Here is a 21,292-nt window from a genome sequence, read left to right as displayed (position 1 = left end):
TGTTTTAATAACGGCAAATGGACTTTGGTGCATTGAGGAGAAGCCAGTAAGTGTCAGTGGTTATCCGATAGGGCCCGTGAGGAGCTAGGAGAGGGCTGGGTGCAGTGGCTCACGGCCGTTATCCTACACTTTGGGAGGCTGAGGCGGGTGGACTGCTTGAGACCAGCCTGGGCAGTGTGGCAAAACTCAAATACAAAGTTTTGTAAAAAATGCAAAAATTAACTGGGCATAGTGGTGCACACCTGCAGTCCCAGCTACTCAGGAGCGTGAGGTGGGAGGATTGCTTGAGCCTGGGAGGTGGAGACTGCAGTGAGCCCAGATCACCCCACTGCACTCCACCTTGGGCAGCAGAGTGAGACCCTGCCTCAAACAAACAAACAAAAAAACAAAAAGGAGACGCTGCTGATGCCTCATGCGTGAGTGACAGAGCTGAGTGATGCCAGGTGATGCCTCGCTTCCTTCTTGGGCTTTGCTCTTCTCACAGGATTCTGTTGCCATCTGTAGAAACGTATGTCAGACACTTTCCAGGAGGCCACTGACTCTTCTGCTTTGGACTTTGGGGCTTTCACTCCAGCTAGGGAAGACTCAGCACTCACTCTGTTTCAGTGAGAAGTGAATAGAAATGAACTTGGTTAGGGCCAGAATGTGACAGAAGTGAGGGGCAAAGGGCCACCTGGACATGCCCAGGTCTCCCTCCCTACCCTGAGCGGCTGGGCTCAGACTTACCTTGAGAGCAGAATGGGTCTTGAATCCTGAGCGCTTCACACACAGGGCTCGCCTGCCCCTCACACACACTGTGCTGATTTTCACACACAGGGCTCGCCTGACCCTCACACACACCGTGCTGATTTTCACACACAGGGCTCGCCTGACCCTCACACGCACCGTGCTGATTTTCACACACAGGGCTCGCCTGACCCTCACACGCACCGTGCTGATTTTCACACACAGGGCTCGCCTGACCCTCACACGCACCGTGCTGATTTTCACACACAGGGCTCGCCTGACCCTCACACGCACCGTGCTGATTTTCACACACAGGGCTCGCCTGACCCTCACACACACCGTGCTGATTTTCACACACAGGGCTCGCCTGACCCTCACACGCACCGTGCTGATTTTCACACACAGGGCTCGCCTGACCCTCACACGCACCGTGCTGATTTTCACACACAGGGCTCGCCTGACCCTCACACGCACCGTGCTGATTTTCACACACAGGGCTCGCCTGACCCTCACACGCACCGTGCTGATTTTCACACACAGGGCTCGCCTGACCCTCACACGCACCGTGCTGATTTTCACACACAGGGCTCGCCTGACCCTCACACGCACCGTGCTGATTTTCACACACAGGGCTCGCCTGATCCTCACACGCACCGTGCTGATTTTCACACACAGGGCTCGCCTGATCCTCACACGCACCGTGCTGATTTTCACACACAGGGCTCGCCTGCCCCTCACACATACCGTGCTGATTTTCACACACAGGGCGCACCTGCCCCTCACACGCACCGTGCTGATTTCACACACAGGGCTCGCCTGATCCTCACACACACCGTGCTGATTTCACACACAGGGCTCGTCTGCCCCTCACACACACCGTGCTGATTTCACACATAGGGCTCGCCTGATCCTCACACACACCGTGCTGATTTCACACATAGGGCTCGCCTGATCCTCACACGCACCATGCTGATTTTCACACACAGGGCACGCCTGACCCTCACACGCACCGTGCTGATTTCACACACAGGGCTCGCCTGCCCCTCACACACACCGTGCTGATTTTCACACACAGGGCGCACCTGCCCCTCACACACACACCGTGCTGATTTTCACACACAGGGCTCGCCTGACCCTCACACACACTGTGCTGATTTTCACACACAGGGCTCGCCTGACCCTCACACGCACCGTGCTGATTTTCACACACAGGGTGCATCTGCCCCTCACACACACCGTGCTGATTTTCACACACAGGGCTCGCCTGACCCTCACACACACCGTGCTGATTTTCACACACAGGGCTCGTCTGCCCCTCACACACACCGTGCTGATTTTCACACACAGGGTGCATCTGCCCCTCACACACACCGTGCTGATTTTCACACACAGGGCTCGCCTGACCCTCACACACACCGTGCTGATTTTCACACACAGGGCTCGCCTGACCCTCACACACACCGTGCTGATTTTCACACACAGGGCTCGCCTGACCCTCACACATACTGTGCTGATTTTCACACACAGGGCTCGCCTGACCCTCACACGCACCGTGCTGATTTTCACACACAGGGCTCGCCTGACCCTCACACACACCGTGCTGATTTTCACACACAGGGCTCGCCTGACCCTCACACACACCGTGCTGATTTTCACACACAGGGCTCGCCTGACCCTCACACATACTGTGCTGATTTTCACACACAGGGCTCGCCTGACCCTCACACGCACCGTGCTGATTTTCACACACAGGGCTCGCCTGACCCTCACACACACCGTGCTGATTTTCACACACAGGGCTCGCCTGACCCTCACACACACCGTGCTGATTTTCACACACAGGGCTCGCCTGACCCTCACACGCACCGTGCTGATTTTCACACACAGGGCTCGCCTGACCCTCACACACACCGTGCTGATTTTCACACACAGGGCTCGCCTGACCCTCACACACACCGTGCTGATTTTCACACACAGGGTGCATCTGCCCCTCACACACACCGTGCTGATTTTCACAAACAGGGCATGCCTGACCCTCACATGCACTGTGCTGATTTTCACACACAGGGCTCGCCTGACCCTCACACGCACTGTGCTGGCCACGCCAGACGCTCACACGCACCATGCTGTTCACACACAGGCCGCGCCTACCCCTCACAACGTACTATGCTGATTTTCACACACACAGCACAGCTGCTCCTCACACACACTGTGCTGGACTCATCCCCATCTCTTACATGGTGCATGCACGATCCAGGTTTTCAAAGTGTGCACAGTGCTTTTAATGTGCTCTCTCTGTTTGATGTGAATTTGAGTGTAAGTTCCAGGTTTGTGATCACATTCCTGTGGAATTTTCTCTCTCTGACATTGCTGGTGAACATTCTGAAGGCACTTTCTTGTCCTTTGTAGATTATTTGCTCTTTCCTCTTAGCCACTGTTTAGGGCTTCACAGCCCCGTCTTGGAGGTTTTGTGTCTTCAGCTCCAGAAGAATGCTCTGTATTTTTCTTTCCATTTTCTTCCCGTGGAGCTCCCCTTAAATGGCTGGCTCTTCTGTCCCCCTGGGCAGCTCTCTGCCTGTTTCCAGCTTCCTGATTGGTTCCTCAGCCCTTCTCCTTCTTGCTGTTCATCCCATATATTGATATAGTTTATTTTGACATGTATTTTTTTCACGCCCAGTATCTCTGATTAGTTCTCTGTTTTTTTTGTTTTGTTTTGTTTTGTTTTTTGAGACGGAGTCTCGCCCTGTCACCCAGGTTGGAGTGCAATGGTGCAATCTCAGCCCAGTATAATCCCCGCCTCCCAGGTTTAAGTGATTCTCCTGCCTCAGCCTCCTGAGTAGCTGGGATTACAGGCACACGCCACCACACCTGGCTAATGTTTGTATTTTTAGTAGAGACGAGGTTTCACCATGTTGGCCAGGCTGATCTTGAACTCCTGACCTCAGGTGATCCGTCCGCCTTGGCCTCCCAGAGTGCTGGGATTACAGGTGTGAGCCACCGCACCCGGCCTGATTAGTTCTTTTAATTTAAAAAATACTGTTCTGAATTCTGTCTTGCCTTATCTTTCAAAAGATAGTGATTATAATTCTTCTATAATCTCTGTTGTAAATTCTGATTCCTCAAGTGGGGGTTCTCTTGGACTTGACACCACCTGTTTGTGATTTTTTTTTTTCCTCTCAGCTTTAGCTTTTTTCTCCCCCCAGGGTGTCTCCACCTTTGTTTCTGTCATAATATTTCAGCCTGACTGTGAGTGCTGTGTGTGTGTTCTGTGGCCTGCCTGCAGTGACCACAGTGGGTGGTGGGCGCGCTGTGGGGCTGGACTGCTGGCTCAGGGGCCCACGGCTGCCGGGTGTTGCGTCCTCTCCTGGGACAGAGAGGGCAGGCGCCTTGTGGTGCCGACAGCTGCCCTAGCCCTGGGGCTTCTCCACTCCTAGGCTGGCCAGCCTGACCCCACTTCAACCTTTTGCAGTATTCTTCTCTACATGACAAAGCTTTAGAAAATCTTACAAATAATTACATTGTCACAGGAAACTGCAAAAATACCTTTCACCAAGCTTTCCTCAGTGGTGATGTCTTTGATAACTAAAGGACAATGTCAGACCCAGGACACTGACATTAGTAAAGTCCGTGGGGCTTACTTAGTTTCACCATCACCTGTGCGCACGTGCATCACGCTCAGGGTGTTCTGTGCAGTTTACTGTGTGTGGACGTGCAGAACTACCACCACAGTCGAGAGGCCGAACCCCCTCCACACCAGGGCACAGTCGAGATGCGGGATCCCCTCCACGCCAGGGCACAGTCGAGATGCGGGATCCCCTCCACGCCAGGGCACAGTCGAGATGCCAAAATCCCTCCACACCAGGGCACAGTCGAGATGCCAAAATCCCTCCACACCAGGGCACAGTCGAGATGCCAAAATCCCTCCACACCAGGGCACAGTCGAGATGCGGAACCCCCTCCACACCAGGGCACAGTCGAGATGTGGAACCCCCTCCACACCAGGGCACAGTCGAGATGCGGAACACCCTTCACACCAGGGCACAGTCGAGATGTGGAATCCCCTCCACACCAGGGCACAGTCGAGATGCGGAACACCCTTCACACCAAGGTCCCTGACGTCACCCTGTGTAGCCACCAACCAGACCTGAACCTGTGCCAGCCTCAGGTTTGCATGATCCAACGTGTCCGGCCTATTTCTAATTTTATATAAATGGAATTACAGTGTATGCAACCTTTTGAGAGTAGCTTTTGTCATTCAGCTTAGTTCTCTTAAGATCCATCCAAGTTACGTCTCATTAGCCCATCCTGTTCTGTGCTGAAGCTTTGGTGCTCTGTGGGGTGTGGACAGCCTTGTACGCGGGCACTCACCTGCTGAAGGACACTGGGCATTTTTACTTTAGAGCCGCTCGAACATTTATGTACACATTTTGGAAATAAGATTTATCTCTCTGAGTCTAATACACAGGAGCATAATCACTGGGTTGTATGGCCTTTGGGTGTTTAGTTTTATGAGGAAATTGCAGAACCGTACTCCAGAGTGGCTGCATTTCACACGCCCACCAGCGGTGTTGCAGGGGTCGGCTTTCTCCCGTCTTCACCGGCGGCGTCCTCTCCCGACGCCGGCATTAGCTCTTACCTGCTTTTTATTTAGCCCTTCTGTTGGATGTGCTGGTGTTTCCTTGAGGCTTCAGCTGCGCATCCTGTGACTGCTGATGGGGAGCGTCTTCTCCCAGACTTCTCACACACACCCCCTCCCACGCCGCTCACCCTGACCCCTCCCACGCCGCTCACCCTGACCCCTCCCACGCCGCTCACCCTGACCCTCCCACGCCGCTCACTCTGACCCCTCCCACGTCGCTCACCCTCACCCTCCCACGCCGCTCACTCTGACCCCTCCCACGTCGCTCACCCTCACTCTCCCACGTCGCTCACCCTCACCCTCCCACGCCGCTCACCCTGACCCCTTCCACGCCGCTCACCCTGACCCCTCCCACGCCGCTCGCCCTGACCCTCCCACGCCGCTCGCCCTGACCCCTCCCACGCCGCTCACCCTCACCCTCCCACGTCGCTCACCCTCACCCCTCCCACGCCGCTCACCCTGACCCCTCCCACGCCGCTCACCCTGACCCCTTCCACGCCGCTCACCCTGACCCTCCCACGCCGCTCACCCTGACCCCTCCCACGCCGCTCGCCCTGACCCCTCCCACGCCGCTCGCCCTGACCCCTCCCACGCCGCTCACCCTCACCCTCCCACGCCGCTCACCCTGACCCCTCCCTCGCCGCTCACCCTCACCCCTCCCACGCCGCTCACCCTCACCCCCCCACGTCGCTCACCCTCACCCTCCCACGTCGCTCACCCTCACCCTCCCACGCAGCTCACCCTCACCCTCCCACGCAGCTCACCCTGACCTCTCCCACGCCGCTCACCCTGACCTCTCCCACGCCGCTCACCCTGACCTCTCCCACGCCGCTCACCCTCACCATCCCACGCCGCTCACCCTGACCTCTCCCACGCCGCTCACCCTCACCATCCCACGCCGCTCACCCTGACCCCTCCCACGCCGCTCACCCTGAACCCTCCCACGCCGCTCACCCTCACCCTCCCACGCCGCTCACCCTGACCCCTTCCACGCCGCTCACCCTGACCCCTTCCACGCCGCTCACCCTGACCCCTTCCACGCCGCTCACCCTCACCCTCCCACGCCGCTCACCCTCACCCTCCCACGCCGCTCACCCTGACCTCTCCCACGCCGCTCACCCTCACCCTCCCACGCCGCTCACCCTCACCCCTCCCACGCCGCTCACCCTCACCCTCCCACGCCGCTCACCCTCACCCTCCCACGCCGCTCACCCTCACCCTCCCACGCCGCTCACCCTGACCCCTCCCACGCCGCTCACCCTGACCCCTCCCACGCCGCTCACCCTGACCCTCCCACGCCGCTCACCCTCACCCCTCCCACGCCGCTCACCCTCACCCCCCCACGTCGCTCACCCTCACCCTCCCACGTCGCTCACCCTCACCCCCCCACGTCGCTCACCCTCACCCTCCCACGCCGCTCACCCTCACCCTCTCACGCCGCTCACCCTCACCCTCCCACGCCGCTCACCCTGACCCCTCCCACGCCGCTCACCCTCACCCTCCCACGCCGCTCACCCTCACCCTCCCACGCCGCTCACCCTCACCCTCCCACGTCGCTCACCCTCACCCTCACCCTCCCACGTCGCTCACCCTCACCCTCCCATGCCGCTCACCCTGACCTCTCCCACGCCGCTCAACCTGACCTCTCCCACGCCGCTCACCCTGACCTCTCCCACGCCGCTCACGCTGACCTCTCCCACGCCGCTCACCCTCACCATCCCACGCCGCTCACCCTGACCCCTCCCACGCCGCTCACCCTGAACCCTCCCACGCCGCTCATTCTCACCCTCCCACGCCGCTCACCCTGACCCCTTCCACGCCGCTCACCCTGACCCCTCTCACGCCGCTCACCCTGACCCCCCCCATCTCTCACCCTCACCCTCCCACGTCGCTCACCCTGACCTCTCCCACGCCGCTCACCCTCACCCTCCCACACCGCTCACCCTGACCCCTTCCACGCCGCTCACCCTCACCCTCCCACGCCGCTCACCCTCACCCTCCCACGCCGCTCACCGTCACCCTCCCACGCCGCTCACCCTCACCCTCCCACGTCTCTCACCCTCACCCTCCCACGCCGCTCACCCTCACCCCTCCCACGCCGCTCACCCTCACCCCTCCCCCACGCCGCTCACCCTCACCCCTCCCCCACGCCACTCACCCTCACCTCCTCCCGGGCCTCTCACCCTCACCCCTCCCCCACACCGCTCACCCTCACCCCCTCCCACGCCTCTCACTCTCACCCTCTTCCATGCCTGTCACTGTCACCCCCTCCTATACATCTCACTCTCGTCCTCCCCCACGCCTCTCACCCTTGTTTCCTCCCACACCTCTCACGCTTGTCCCCTTCCATATATTGCTTTGCCGTCAGTGTGTCGTTTTTGGGGAAATGTCTTTCAGACTTTTGCTCATTTTATAATTACATTGTTTTGTTAGCTTTGAGAGTTCCGTATATGAGCGTTTGTCAGATATGTGGTTTCCAGTATTTTCTGCTGGTCTGAAGCTTCTCTTCTTTCTCTTCAAATTTCTTTCACAGAGCGAAGGTGTTTCATTTTGATGAAGCCCAGTTTATCAGTTTTCTCCTGTGGATTGTGCTATTGGTGGTGTGCATGAAAACTCTTCACCTAGTCCTAGATATCAATTTCTCTAATTTTTTTTTTTTTTTTTTTTAGTTTTGTGTGAACTTTAAATCTGTGATCCATTTTGAGTTAACGTTTGTATAAAGTCTGAGGCTTGGGCTGAGGTTGAATTAATTTTTGCCTGTGGATGGTGCACCAGTCACAGTTTTAAAACATGTTAGAAACTGCATCTTTCATCTCCCTGAAGTTTTATTACAGTCCTACTTCCAGGATTTTATTCTGATATATATTTATTCGTGAGGATCTTTTATTGTCACCCTATCACATTCCTGTAGGGAAAAAAAGCAATTTGAAATTTAAAAAAAAAAAATTGTCCGACCATGAGGCTTATTTAAGTGATCGCTTTGTTTTGGATTAAGTTGCTACAATAATTAAAGTCTGATTATGACACATCATTTGGTTGAAAACTGCTGTACATTCACAGGCGGGTCAGTTGTAGGAAGAGAGAACCTGAGTGTTTTGAGGCTTCGGAACCTGGTTTGCTGAAGATCCTCCCCGGCCTCTCCGCACCCTGGAGAACTTGCTCTGCTCCTCGGGGAGCCTGCGGGAGAAGGAGGGGATGGACTGAGCCAGGCAGGGCTGTGTCTGTGGGCCCCACGGAGGTGGTGTGGCAGAGACAGTGGGTGGGTGGGTGCCCCCCGTGCCTGGGGTGTGCTCTGTGTCTGTGGTTCTGGGCCTGGCCTCTCCACCCTTCAGGATTTCCTGCCACCCCAAACCCAATTTAGTCTTGTTTGGCATTTTTTAAAAACCAGAATTTATTGAAAATTGTGTTTTAAAAAGTCATTCCAGTGATAAAATGAATGTTGCAGTCTTTGTTAATAAAATCCAATATGCTCGTAAAAGTTTGAACATGAAGGTGGTGTCACGGCTGCAGTCTCACTATCCCGTGGCGAGAACCAGGGGATTTGGACCCTGTGTCCCGCGTTGATCCCCATCGTAAAGATCCTCAGAGCGAGGCCTGCTCACTGGCAGGTTCACCATTGTTAGGGCAAAGAAAGCGGAAGCCACCGGAAGGGAACATTTTTTCCTACATGGAAATGCTTGTTTCTGTGGCCTGGTTGGCAGCTCCATTTCCCTGATTGAGTTGTGCCCACTCCAGGAGGCGCCAGCATGGGGCCCCTTGTTTTTCTCTGTGTGTGTTTCCACACCTCCCCTCCTGGTACCCACTCTAGGCTCTAGGTGCTGGGGGAGAGGTGGTGCCTGTCAGTCTGCACTGGAGGTGGTTCTTAGCAATTATGTGAAGAAGTGCTACCAAGTGTCCCACTGCGAGACTCACACTGGTGCAGAGCACCCCCCACCCCCCCCCCCCGCCCCACCACCAGGAGGGCGGGGCCTCAGGGAGGGGGTCTCCCCGACCCCCAGGAGGGCGGAGCCTCAGGGAAGGGGTCTCCCCGCCCCCTAGGAGGGAAGAGCCTGGGGAGGAGAACTCCCCCGCCCCCCCCCGCCCCCAGGGAAGAGACTCAGCGAAGGCACTCCGCCCGCCCCAGGAGGGAAGAGCCTCCGGGATGGGAACCCCTCGCCCCTCCCAGGAGGGAAGAGCCTCGGCGAAGGGGCCCCCCCACCCCCCCAGGAGGGAAGAGCGTCAGCGAAGGGGCCCCCTGCCCCCCAGGAGGGAAGAGCCTCAGGGAAGGGCTGCCCTCCCAGAGCCAGGCCATGTGAAGGTGGGCCAGCCGCTGGCCGCGCTGCCTCCATGGCTAGGTCTTCACTTTCCTTGTGCTTCGTTAGGTAAGAGCCCCAGCAAAATCAAAATCTAGAATCCTCACCTCGGTTAAGCCGTTCTTAGTCTTACTGTTGAGATTTTTGAAAATAACCTTTTAAATTAAAGAATAGGTTGTGTACCTCGGCAAGAATTAGCCTCGCATGGCTATTTCCTCTTCAGGGTTTGTTTTTGTACCTTCATTGATATGTACTTTGAAAGTGCATTTTGTGTTTGTAAGCACCAGCTGAGGGGGATGGCCACATGAACCAAGCAGCCTGCACGGTGGTTTGTAGGTGACCTAAAAGGGGACTGACTCCTGAGTTCTAACAGTGACTTCATTGCAGTCAAACCTGGTGTACTGGAGAAAGACCAAGACACTTTGTAAAGCAGACGTGTGGCATTCGTGTGGCTTTCAAACAGTGTTCCATGTGCGAGGTGCATTCATTAGTGGACACGGCGGGAGGAGCTGTCATGTCTGAACTGTGCTTTGGAGGGAGGAGAGCATTCATCCCTCAGGAAGAAGTAAGGGCATCCCGGGGTGGAGGCACATTCCAAGAGGAAATCACTGAATGTGGCAAACAGGGTTGCTGAGCTGGACAGGGCTCCGTGGGGAGAAGCAACAAAAAACTCCAGAGAGCTGTGGTCACTGGAACATGAATCTAGGGTAGGTTCCCCAGTAGGGAGCCCAGGTGGTTCTGAGTGTGTTCTGGACATCAGTGGGGTGTCTGGCAGCTTAGTGTGGGCTCAGTGAGAAGCTTTGCAAGTACCACATGGCAGCAAGATGCACTCGAGAGACAGAAAGGGAAGGAGGGAGGGAAACAGACACAGACATAGTGCGCCTGTGGGACAGAGAGAGGCAGAGACGGTCAGGTCATGAGAGCCAACCCCAAGAGCACGTGCTCCCCTGTGCCTTCCAGCTCGCCCTGGCACTCCCCTCTCATCTCCCATCCAAGCCAGGTGCTGCCCTGTTCTGCTCCGTGTGCTCTTACCTGGAACTCTCGCTCTGCCTCCCTGCCTCACCTGTAATCTCTACAAGCACCTCCTGAATCCCTCGGAGCCGTCTCTGCAGCCACATGTTCACCCATGCCACGGACCCACCGAGTACTTCGAGTTACCATTACTTATGACCTTGTTCACTTCTCCCTGACCTTGACTCTAGTTGATGCAGGTGCCTTGTCGTGTGTGTGTGTGTGTGGTAAAATACATCACATCAAACATAACCATTTTTAAGTGAACAGCTCAGTGCATCAGGCACATTCACATTGCTGCGGAGCCATCACCACCCTCCATCTCTGGAACCTCTTCATCTTCCCAAACTGAAGCTCTGTCTCCTTTCAACAGACTTCCCATCCCTCTCTCCCAGCCCCTGGCAATGCCATTCTACTTTCTGTGTCCGTCAGTCTGACGACTCTAGGGACCTCGTGTAAGTGGGATCGTACAACGTTTGTCCTTTTGTGGCTGACTTATTTCATTCGGCACAGTGTCGCCGAGGCTCATCCACGCTGCAGCGCGGGCCCCAGCTTCACCGCTTCTCAGGCTGAGTCACACGTCACTGCGTTTTGCACACGACACTTCTGATCCATTCGTCCGACAACCGGCCCTTGGGTGGCTCCCCCTTTTGGCTGCTGTGGTTGATGCTGCTGTCAACGTGGGTGTACAAACATCTCTTCAAGACCCTGCTTTCAGTGCTTCTGGGGCACATGGCCAGTAGTGGAATTGCTGGATCACATGGTAGCTCCATACTTAATTTTTTGAGTTTTTCGCAGCGGCCGCACCATTCCACATTCCTACCAGCAGTGCACAAGGGTTCCCATTTCTCCAGTTCTCACAACACTGACTCTTTTCTGTTATTTCCTGGTAGCCATCCGTGGTACTCACCGAGGTCTGGATACGTATTTCCCTAATGAGGTTAAGCATTCTTTTTTCCTAGTGTGTGAATGGGACTCACCTGGTTTGGATATGCATTTCCCTAATCAGGTTAAGCATCTTTTCATGTGTTCATTAGCCATTTGTATGTCTTCCTTGAAGAAATGTTTATTCACGTCCTTTGCCCATTTTTTAATCTGGTTGTTTTTTATTGTTGTAAGACTTTTTCATATATTCTGGATAATAATTGCTGATGGATTTGCAGATGTTTCCCCCCATTCCATAGCGTGCTTTTTTCACTGTTAACTGTGTCCTTTGATGCACAAAAATTTTAAGTTTTAGAAATTTTTCTTTGTAGAGACAGGGTCTTGCTATGTTGCCCAGACTCATCTTGAATTCCTGACCTCAAGTGATCCTTCCCCCTTGGCCTCCCAAAGTGCTGGAAGTACAGGTGTGAGCCACCGCACCTGGCCCAGAAATTTTAACTTTGATTAAGTCCAGTTTGTCTGTTTTTTCCTTTGTTGCCTGTACTTTTGGTTTCATGTCTAAGAAATAATTGCCAGATCCAAACGTTGGGAAGCTTTCCACCTGTTTTCTGTAAGAGTTTCATGGTTTTAGGTTTTGCAGTTAGGTCTGTGGTCTGTCTTGGGTTAATTTTTATATATAGTTTAGAAAAGGGTCCAGCTCTGTTCTTTTTCATGTGACATTCAGTTCTCCCAGTGCCATCTCCTGAAGAATGCCCTATCTTTTAACACTTTTTACTGTGTATTGCACCATGTGCACAGTAAAGTGTGGTTCAATTGAATTAGATTTAAAGTTACAGTATCACAGGTCTGTAGGTGACGAGGGGAGCAGACAGAGAGTGGAGGTTCAGTTGTGTCTGTGCCTTCTGCAATGAAGGAAGTACTGGGAGTTTGTTGTCGGTATCACAGCCCTGCCCTGCAGGCTGAGACGAGGCAGATTTAGGAGATCAGTGAGACTGAGTAAAATACCGTTTTAACACAACATAGTTACCTACTGTGGGATCAATACCATTGGGGATGTTGCAGACATAATGTTTAGCCACGATAAACTGGGAAAGCAGTTTTTGAGAAGTTTTGATGCTGCCCATTTTGGGTATTTTTTAGCTTAGTAAATGTATTACCTAAGTCAGTGGTTGGAACATTTTTTTCTGCAGGCAGAGAACCAGCTAGAAAATGTTTCAGGTTTTGTGGACCACATGTGGTCACTGCTCCTCCTCCCTCCTCGTTCCTCCTTCTGACCTTTAGCCCTGTAAATGCTGTTCTTAGCTTGGGCCGTGGTTTGTAGATGCTGACCTAACCCATCTGAGGGGCAACTACGCACACATGTCTTAGTGGTAGGTGCTTTTGTGAGGACAGCGTGCTGTTTCCGTTTGCAGACTTTCTCCTCTCTCCATTGTATCTCATCTTTCAGTTGTGGGGAATTAATGGGGAGAAGAACTGTGATTTTGGTTGCATGTTATTTCAATGACCATCTGCTTATGCAGTTATAGTTATTCACTGTCTTTGTTTTGAAGCATGCAGCCAGTAAAGATCCCAGAGAAGTTCGAGAAGCTAGAGATCATAAGGAACCAAAAGAGGAGATCAACAAAAACATTTCTGACTTTGGACGACAGCAGCTTTTACCCCCCTTCCCATCCCTTCATCAGTCGCTACCTCAGAACCAATGCTACATGGCCACCACAAAATCACAGACAGGTAAAAGGGAGACCCAGCAACTGTCTTTGCTCTTTGAATGTATGTTTCAAGCCTGCCCCTTGCCAGGTGAGAGTTCTGTTTGACTGTAAGTGCCTGTGCTGCTCTTGATGAATGACTGTTGACGTCAGCCGGCCCTCCCGGGCTCGCCTGTATGCCTGAGGAGGCACACCTGACGTCTGCTCTAAAGCGTTGGCTCAGGCTGGCATTGATTTCCTAGCTTGTTAACATTCTCAAGATGAAGACTGTTTTCTTTACTAGTGTCTTACTCACTTGGTCTCTGTGGGGAGAAGACCCTGGAGTTGGAAGCTTTCCTGGTTTGTAGATGAAGTGCCTTTGGGAATGCTGGGGTGTGCTGGGGAAGCCCCGGCCCAGGGTGAGGACCACCGCCCCCACCAGCTGCTCTGCCACTGCCACCTCGCTCTGGGCATGCTCCTCACTCTCCTGGGCTGGCTGCTTCTGTGGCCAGTTCTGCGAGTGGATGAACGTTTGATTCCTCACTGGGGACCTTTTGTGGGAGGTGCTGGGAGGGCACCGGGACGTCAGAGTGAGCGACGCGTCAGGGTTCCCTGGGCTTTCAAACCTCCTCAGCTTCTGGGATGGAATACATGCGTTTGGCGCCGTCCTGGAGAGATGCAAGGCCCTTCTTGCTGGCCCTCGTGAGTGCTGCTGCTGCCGGCAAGGCTTCACTTGAGGATGGTCACCTGGCCACAGGTGTCTTTTTCTGGACTTTAAAAATACTTTTTATTGGCTGGGCGCGGTGGCTCACGCCTGTAATCCCAGCACTTTGGGAGGCTGAGGCAGGTGGATCATGAGGTCAGGAGTTCGAGACCTTCCTGGCTAACACGGTGAAACCCCGTCTCTACTAAAAATACAAAAAATTAGCCGGGCGTGGTGGTGGCGCCTGTAGTTCCAGCTTCTTGGGAGGCTGAGGCAGGAGAATGGCGTGAACCCGGGAGGTGGAGCTCGCAGTGAGCCGAGATCGCACCACTGCACTCTAGCCTGGGCGACAGAGCGAGACTCCGTCTCAAAAAAAAAAAAAAGGCCGGGCGCGGTGGCTCAAGCCTGTAATCCCAGCACTTTGGGAGGCCGAGACGGGCGGATCACAAGGTCAGGAGATCGAGACCATCCTGGCTAACACGGCGAAACCCCGTCTCTACTAAAAACACACAAAAAAAATTAGCTGGGCGAGGTGGCGGCGCCTGTGGTCCCAGCTACTCGGGAGGCTGAGGCAGGAGAATGGCGGGAACCCGGGAGGCGGAGCTTGCAGTGAGCTGAGATCTGGCCACTGCACCCCAGCCTGGGTGACAGAGCGAGACTCTGTCTCAAAAAAAAAAAAAAAAAAAAATTTTTTTTTTATTTAAGTATTTTCAGACCTCCAGCAAAGTTGCAAAAATTCTACAGATAAGTCCTGTGTACCCTTTACTCATTTTGCCACATGGCACAATCTCGCCCCCTGCCCGCCCCCATGTATAACTTTTTTTTCTGAGACATGAATGTAAGTTGTAAACATTGTGCCCTTTTATCCCTGAAAACCAATGTTATTTCCTAAAAATTACTGTAATGTCCCTAAAAACAGAAACATTCTCTTAGATAACTGCAGCACAGATATCCCGGTGAGGAAGCGTACCGTGATGCTGCTCTCTCATCTCAGTGTCCCGTTCCGCATTTCCCATGCCCGAGTGTCCTTAGGGCAGAGGACAAATAAAATCTGGTCCTGGAGCCTTGAGCACCTGTGTTGTGTCTCGTTAGTTTCCTTTGATCTGAAGCATTGTCAGCCTCTTTGTCTGTCTGAGCCGTGGCGTTTTGAGTACAGGCCAGGTGTTTCATAGAATGTGTCTGACGGGGGTTCGCCCAGCGGTTCCCAGGATTGGGTGCAGGTCGTGGAGCGATGCAGGGGACTGACAAGTGTCCTTAGGAATTGAATTTTGGTGGCTTTTTGTCCTGCTCTGCTGCTGGAGTCTGCAGAGCCCTCCATCTTAAAGTTACTGCTCCCCAGATTATAAGCGAGACCCTAAGGTGTTGCAGGTACCGCCCATCACATCCCACCAGGCTTCAGCATCTGCCGTGACCCACGCCCAGCTCGTACTGCACGGTGGGTGCCAAATGGTGGTTTTCCAACTCCATCATTTCCTCCTCATATTTCAGTTTCTACTGTAAGGAGGTGCTTCACTTTCCTGTCCATCCACACAGTTATCTGTCCATTTACTCTTAAAGAAAAAAAAAAACTTTTTAAAAAAATAGAGATGAGGGGTCTTGCTGTGTTGCCCAGGCTGGTCTTGAACTCTTGGGCTCAGGCAATCCTCCTGCGTTGGCCTCCCAAAGTGCTAGGATTACAGGCGTGAGCCATCACCCCCGGCCTATTTATTTTTAAGTACTGACTTATGGACTCTTATTTGAGTCTCTGAACTATAATCCATTCCTATCCTTATTTATTTTGTTGCTCAAATTGTTCTAAGTTTGTCCAGTGGGGTCCCTGTAGGCTGGTTCTGAGTCCTGGGGCGATGCCCACCTCTTCATGAAGACCTTCCCAATTCACTGGATGGTCTGCTTACCTGCCTTGTCCCTTCCCAGTGCCGGAATCGGCTTTCTCCAGGGAGCCCTGGTTCTTTTCATTGGAAGTTAGAAAACAAAATCAGTCGTTATCTGCTGCCCTCCCCGTCAACTGTTTTGCTATTTGACTTAATTTTATTTGTTTGAAACAGTTAAACTTATTGTTTTGCAAAACTATGGAGTAATGCTCACGTATGTTAGGACGTACAAGTAATGTCTGAGGTGTTGTTAAAGTGTCGAGATTTTCTTTTCCTGTTTTAGCTTTATTATATCATCATCTTTTAAAAAGAGCTTTCTAAAAACAAAGTACCCAGTGTGTTTAGCGGGCCCCAGTTTACCCTTCCACAGCCCTCTTCCTCCACCACCCCTTCCTTATCCGTAACCTGGAAGTGGGTGGTCCATGAGCAAGTTAGCCGAGGACAGTGTGTAAAACGGCCTCGAGCCATGGAGGAGAAGTGCTCGGCAGTTAGCTGCCTGCTTTGATCCAGTGGTTAAGATACTCAGCCTCAGCTGCTTCCGTGCGTTGTCACCCCAGGGCTTCCGGAGTGGGCATGAAGGTACAGTTTCTGTGCTAGAACGTGCTTCCTAGAGAGGAGCATAGCACGCACAGCTGCCTTGTCTTGTGGTGGCTGTCACTGCACCTTTCTACATGGCTGGGAAGACAGGAGTGCGGATGGAGGAGTCCCCTGTCAAGTGTCCGGGGGCCGGGGGTGCAGAGTCCACTTACCGGCATGGCAGAGAGAGACAAAGGCCTTTTACAACAGTGTCCATACAGAGCAGGAATCTGGGTAGGTTCTGTCCTGTTGTCACAGGATCCCTTGAGTGTCACTTTGCCAGCCGTAAACCTCTGTGGCCAGCGGCGCCTCTGCTTGAGTTCCACTCGCACCTGCTGGGCTCATTCTGCCCACTCGGCCCAGCAGGCTGTACTCAGCTCATGCTACCGGCCCAGGTGCCACACCTTCTGAGGGCAAGCCGGGAGTGGAGCCAGCGGGGTGTGTGTTGGTGAGCAAGCGTGGCGTGGGGCCACTGTGCACAGCCAGGCTCGCTTGGCTGCTGTGGCGGGGCGGGCGGCTCCAGGCGCTGGCTCCGTGCAGAGCTTTGGCTGGATGAGGCGTACCGCAAGCGGTTCACGCTGCAGGCACTGGCGTCCGGATGAGGGGAACACGGTGCCGCCCCAAAACTTGGAGTCACCAGCAACTGCGGACCCCAAGGGGATGGGCTGGGAGAGTGTTCTGTGGCTCTGTTGCTCTCGCCACCCACAGTACGGGCTGGGGTGCGTTTTCAGCTCGTCCAGCTCTGCCGCTTTCGCCCTGGCCTGCCCCTCCCAGGAGGGCCTGGCTGCACCGCTGCTTGCCACCACACAAGCGGAGGGCAGGAGGGCTGTAGTGTTACCGCTCTGGCTTGAGGAATCCCAAGGTTTGGGTCCCCAGAAGGATCGCCGCTCTTCACTCCCGGTTCCGCGAACGGGGGCGAGTCACGGCCGGCAGCCCAGCGAGCCGGCCAGGAACCTGCTACGGCCCTTTCTGCACCCGCTGTTGGGTGGGGCCCGAGTTCTTGTCCTGTGTCCGTGGACACCTGGAGGGGGAGCAAGGTGGAGAAGAGTTTTATCGAGCAACAGAACCGCGCTCAGCGGAGAGGAGCCCCACAGTCAGTAGCTGCTACCGGCAGGCGGGCGGGCCTGCTGTGTGACCGCGTCCGTGGTCTGTGTGGGCCCGGAATGGAGGAAGTGCCTGCTCATTGGCCCAGGCCTGGGACTGGAAAAGACACCATCTGATTGGCTAAAAGGCCTGCCCGGAATGGAGGAAGTGCCTGCTCATTGGCCCAGGCGTGGGAAAGACACCATCTGATTGGCTAAAAGGCCTCACGGGCGTTCTCCCTCCAGGTTGTGGATTCTGTCGGGAACTGGCAGCCCAGTCCCAGTCTCTAGGCTTCGGGCTGCCTTTGGCTTGAAGGTCGGGTTTCACCGGGGACCTGCTCCCGTCTGCCTCAGAATCCGTCTGCCGTTACCACTTTTATTTCTTCATCTTTTATTTCTTCACTCCATTGCCTGCCATTCCTTGTTGCCTCCCTGTGGGAGGGGTGTTGGAGCCAGGTTATCAAAGAAAGGCTGAGATTCCTGTCATGTCTTTGTGTTAATTTTTAATTCCTGTGGTGATGATCACGGACGGTTCTGCGCTCTCCCTCCTGCTGCCCCGTTAAGTTTACCACAGGCAGGAAAGAAGAGCAGAGTCACGTGTCGGTTTCAATGTGCGTTGTACCGCCGACGCCATAGCAGAGCCCGTGCGTGTAGCTCCTTCCCGTGGGCAGCCGTAATTCTTAGTTTTAGATGGAGGGTGGCTGGGACTCTGTCCGACCTGTTCTGCACTCTCCGCTCTGCAGTATCGGAAATGAAAGATCTGTGCTGTGCAAGAAGGTTGGGAGCATGCGTTTGTGTGACAGCCCCCGGCTGGGGATGGCTGTGCTGACTCGGGATCTCAGGCACCCAGCGTTGTTTTAGGTGAGCATTCGTTCTTTTTAGAGTGGACTGGCATCTTTGTTAGCAGCTTGTTCTGTATCTCTCCAACGTGTAGCGGTTCACGGTTAAAAAACGACCCTCACAGCACCAAAAGCTGATTTCAGAGGATTCTAGAAAGATAGTGGGGCAGGAAGACCCGGAATTCACCTCCTCACCTAGACAGCAGTTCCCCTGGCAGAGTCTGGCTGATGGAACTATTGGGAACTCTGGAGTCTACTGAAGGTTCGCAGCTTCTGAAAGGCGGGAGGCTGGGACGTGAATTTCCGTCCGTTTCAGCTCTGCTGCCCACTCCCTTCCTCAGCCCTGTGGTGCAGGGTGTGCGGTGTTCCTGAAACAGTGTGCGTGCAGCTTGTGGGAGCCAGGGCGGGCGAACAGGACCTTGTCCCCAGGTGCATACAGAGAGGCCCTCTCATCCGGTTGCAAGCCTTTCTTCCATGAGATGTCCGAGAAATCTAAAGGGCCAGTGCTCTTTTTATCTCCCCACTTCGTTTTCATTGTTTTCTCCTTTTGGGAGCCAGACATTAAAGACCAGGATATTCAGAAGCAACTGTGTATATGGGGTAAATTACAAAGTGACTGCGTGTGCCCAGGGAAAGGCACAGGCTAAGGAAAGACATGAAAAAACCTTAAGTTTGGATCTCTGGCTCACCCTCCTCACAGAGACAGCCTGCAACTATAAAAAATGACAACAACAAAAACACCCCCAAACCAGTAACAGCAACAAAATAGTAAACGCTGGAAAAGGAGGAGAATCTGCTTTTCAGAGTTTCTACATTATTGGATTCAAATGTCCAGTTTTCAACATAGAATTACAAGGCATACAAAGAAACAGGAAGGTATGGCCCAATCAGATGAAAAAAATAAGTCAACAGAAACTGTTCCCAGAAAACATCTGATGCCAGAACTACCAGACAGAGACTTGAAAATAACCATTTTAAATATGCTCAGAAACTAAAGGAAGTTGTGAAGAGAGTCAAGAAAATGATGTATGATCAAAATGGAAATACCAATAAAGAGCTAGAAAACCTAAAAAGGAACCAAAAGAAATTCTGGAGCTAAAAAGTATAATAAGTGAAATGAAAAATTCACTAAAGGAAATCAAAGGCAGATCTGAACAGACAGAAGAAAGAGAGAGCAAACTTGAAGATAGGACAGTAAAAATCATCAAGTCTGAGAAGCAGACAAAAAGGCCGAAGGAAAGTGAGCAGAGCCAAGGGGCCTGTGGGCATCATCAAGAGGACCAAATAGGGATTGTGGGAGTACAGAGAGAAGAGAGTAAGAAAAGGCTGGAGAGAGTATCTGATGAAACCCATGAATATGAACACCCAGGGGGCTTGGTGAAGTCCAGTAAGATGAGCTCAAAGAGACCCGCACTAGACACATTATACTTGAGACACTTCTGTGGAAAGACAAAGAGACTCTTGAGTATATCATTGGTATATTAGGAGTGATACAAGAAAAAAAATCTTTCAACCAAGTGTCCATAGCCACGGAAACTGTCCTTTAAGAGTGCAGGAGAAATTAAGATATTCTCAGATAAACAAAACCTGAGGGAATTTCTTACCACCTCACCTGGACCTGCAAAGAAATACTTAAAGGAGGCTAGCAGGTTGAAAAGAAAGGACACTAGACAGTAACTTGAAGCCATATGAGAAGTAAAGACATGGGCAGTTTTGGCCGGGCGTGGTGGCTCAAGCCTGTAATCCCAGCACTTTGGGAGGCCGAGATGGGCGGATCACGAGGTCAGGAGATCGAGACCATCCTGGCTAACACGGTGAAACCCCGTCTCTACTAAAAAAATATAAAAAACTAGCCGGGTGAGGTGGCGGGCGCCTGTAGTCCCAGCTACTCGGGAGGCTGAGGCAGGAGAATGGCGTAAACCCGGGAGGCGGAGCTTGCAGTGAGCTGAGGTCCGGCTACTGCACTCCAGCCTGGGCAACAGAGCGAGACCCCGTCTCAAAAAAAAAAAAGACATGGGCAGTTTTAAAAGCTAGTATTGTAACAATGGTTTTTGTTTTCTATAAGATGTAAGAGACGAATACGTTTAAAAAATTAGTCTGCAAGCTAGTATCATTGCAGCTTTGGTTTGTAACTCCACATTTTTCCTACATAACTTAAGAGACTAATGCATTTAAACGAATTGTTTATGTTTCAGGGCACAGCATGAATAAAGATGTCGTTTTGTGACATCAGCAAATGAAAGGGGTGGGAACAGATACGTAAAGGAGCAGAGTTTTTCTGTGTTACTGAAGTTAAGCTGGTATAAATTTAAATTAGAATGTTATAACTTTAGGATGTTAAATGTAATCCCCATGGTAACCACAAAGAGAATAGCTACAGAGCATACACAAAAGGAAACGAGAAAAGAATTTAAACATTCCACTATAAAAAATCAGCTAAATATAAAAGAAGACAGTAGTGCAAGAAATGAGGGATGAAAAAAGCTGTAAGGCATGTAAGAAACAGAGCAAAATGACGGAAGTAAATCCTCAGCAGTAGTTGCTTTAAATGTAAATAGATGACGCTTTCTAATCAAAAGACAAAGATGGGCAGTGCTGTGGTTTGGATGTGGTTTGTCCACACCAAAGCTCCTGTTGAAATTAGATCCCCAGTATGACAGTGTTGTGAGGTGGGGCCTACCTGGGGGTGACTGGTCATGTGCATGGACTCCTCATGAGTAGATCAGTGCCCTCCCTCCAGGTGAGTGACTTCTCGCTCTTGGGGATAGATTAGCTGCCTTGAGGTGGGTTGTTTGAAAGAATCTGGCTTCCTTGGTTTCTCTGTCTCTTCCTTCTTCTCTATCCATGTAATCTCTTACACATGCCTGCTCCCTTTCCAATTTCCACCGTGAGCGAGAGCGTGAAGCCCCCACCAGGTGTAGCTGCTCAATATTGAACTTTCCCGCCACCAGACTCAGGAAACAAATCTCTTTATCTTTTATGG

At 52.9% G+C, this 21,292-nt stretch overlaps 2 protein-coding genes across 41 annotated transcripts in view; both read left to right on the top strand.

The window, feature by feature from the left end:
* Nucleotides 1–21,292, top strand: part of EHMT1 (euchromatic histone lysine methyltransferase 1) — a 229,481-nt gene that overhangs the window by 105,692 nt on the left and 102,497 nt on the right. For all 40 annotated transcript variants that reach the window (XM_077966801.1, XM_077966790.1, XM_077966781.1 and 37 more), the window contains one exon: nt 13,104–13,284. In XM_077966801.1, the coding sequence (XP_077822927.1) occupies nt 13,104–13,284 (181 nt within the window). The remainder of the gene's footprint in view (nt 1–13,103; nt 13,285–21,292) is intronic.
* LOC144334868 (uncharacterized) lies at nt 18–20,702 on the top strand. The gene is made up of 4 exons (XM_077966708.1): nt 18–46; nt 505–508; nt 1,802–3,530; nt 20,216–20,702. Exons 1-3 carry the CDS (start codon nt 18–20, stop codon nt 2,897–2,899), a joined length of 1,131 nt encoding a protein of 376 aa, XP_077822834.1. The 3' UTR covers nt 2,900–3,530; nt 20,216–20,702.

This window comes from Macaca mulatta, chromosome 15 (assembly GCF_049350105.2).
Source record: "Macaca mulatta isolate MMU2019108-1 chromosome 15, T2T-MMU8v2.0, whole genome shotgun sequence".
NCBI lineage: Eukaryota > Metazoa > Chordata > Mammalia > Primates > Cercopithecidae > Macaca > Macaca mulatta.
Note: the sequence above shows the minus strand (reverse complement) of the source record. Positions and strands in the feature narration are given on the sequence as shown.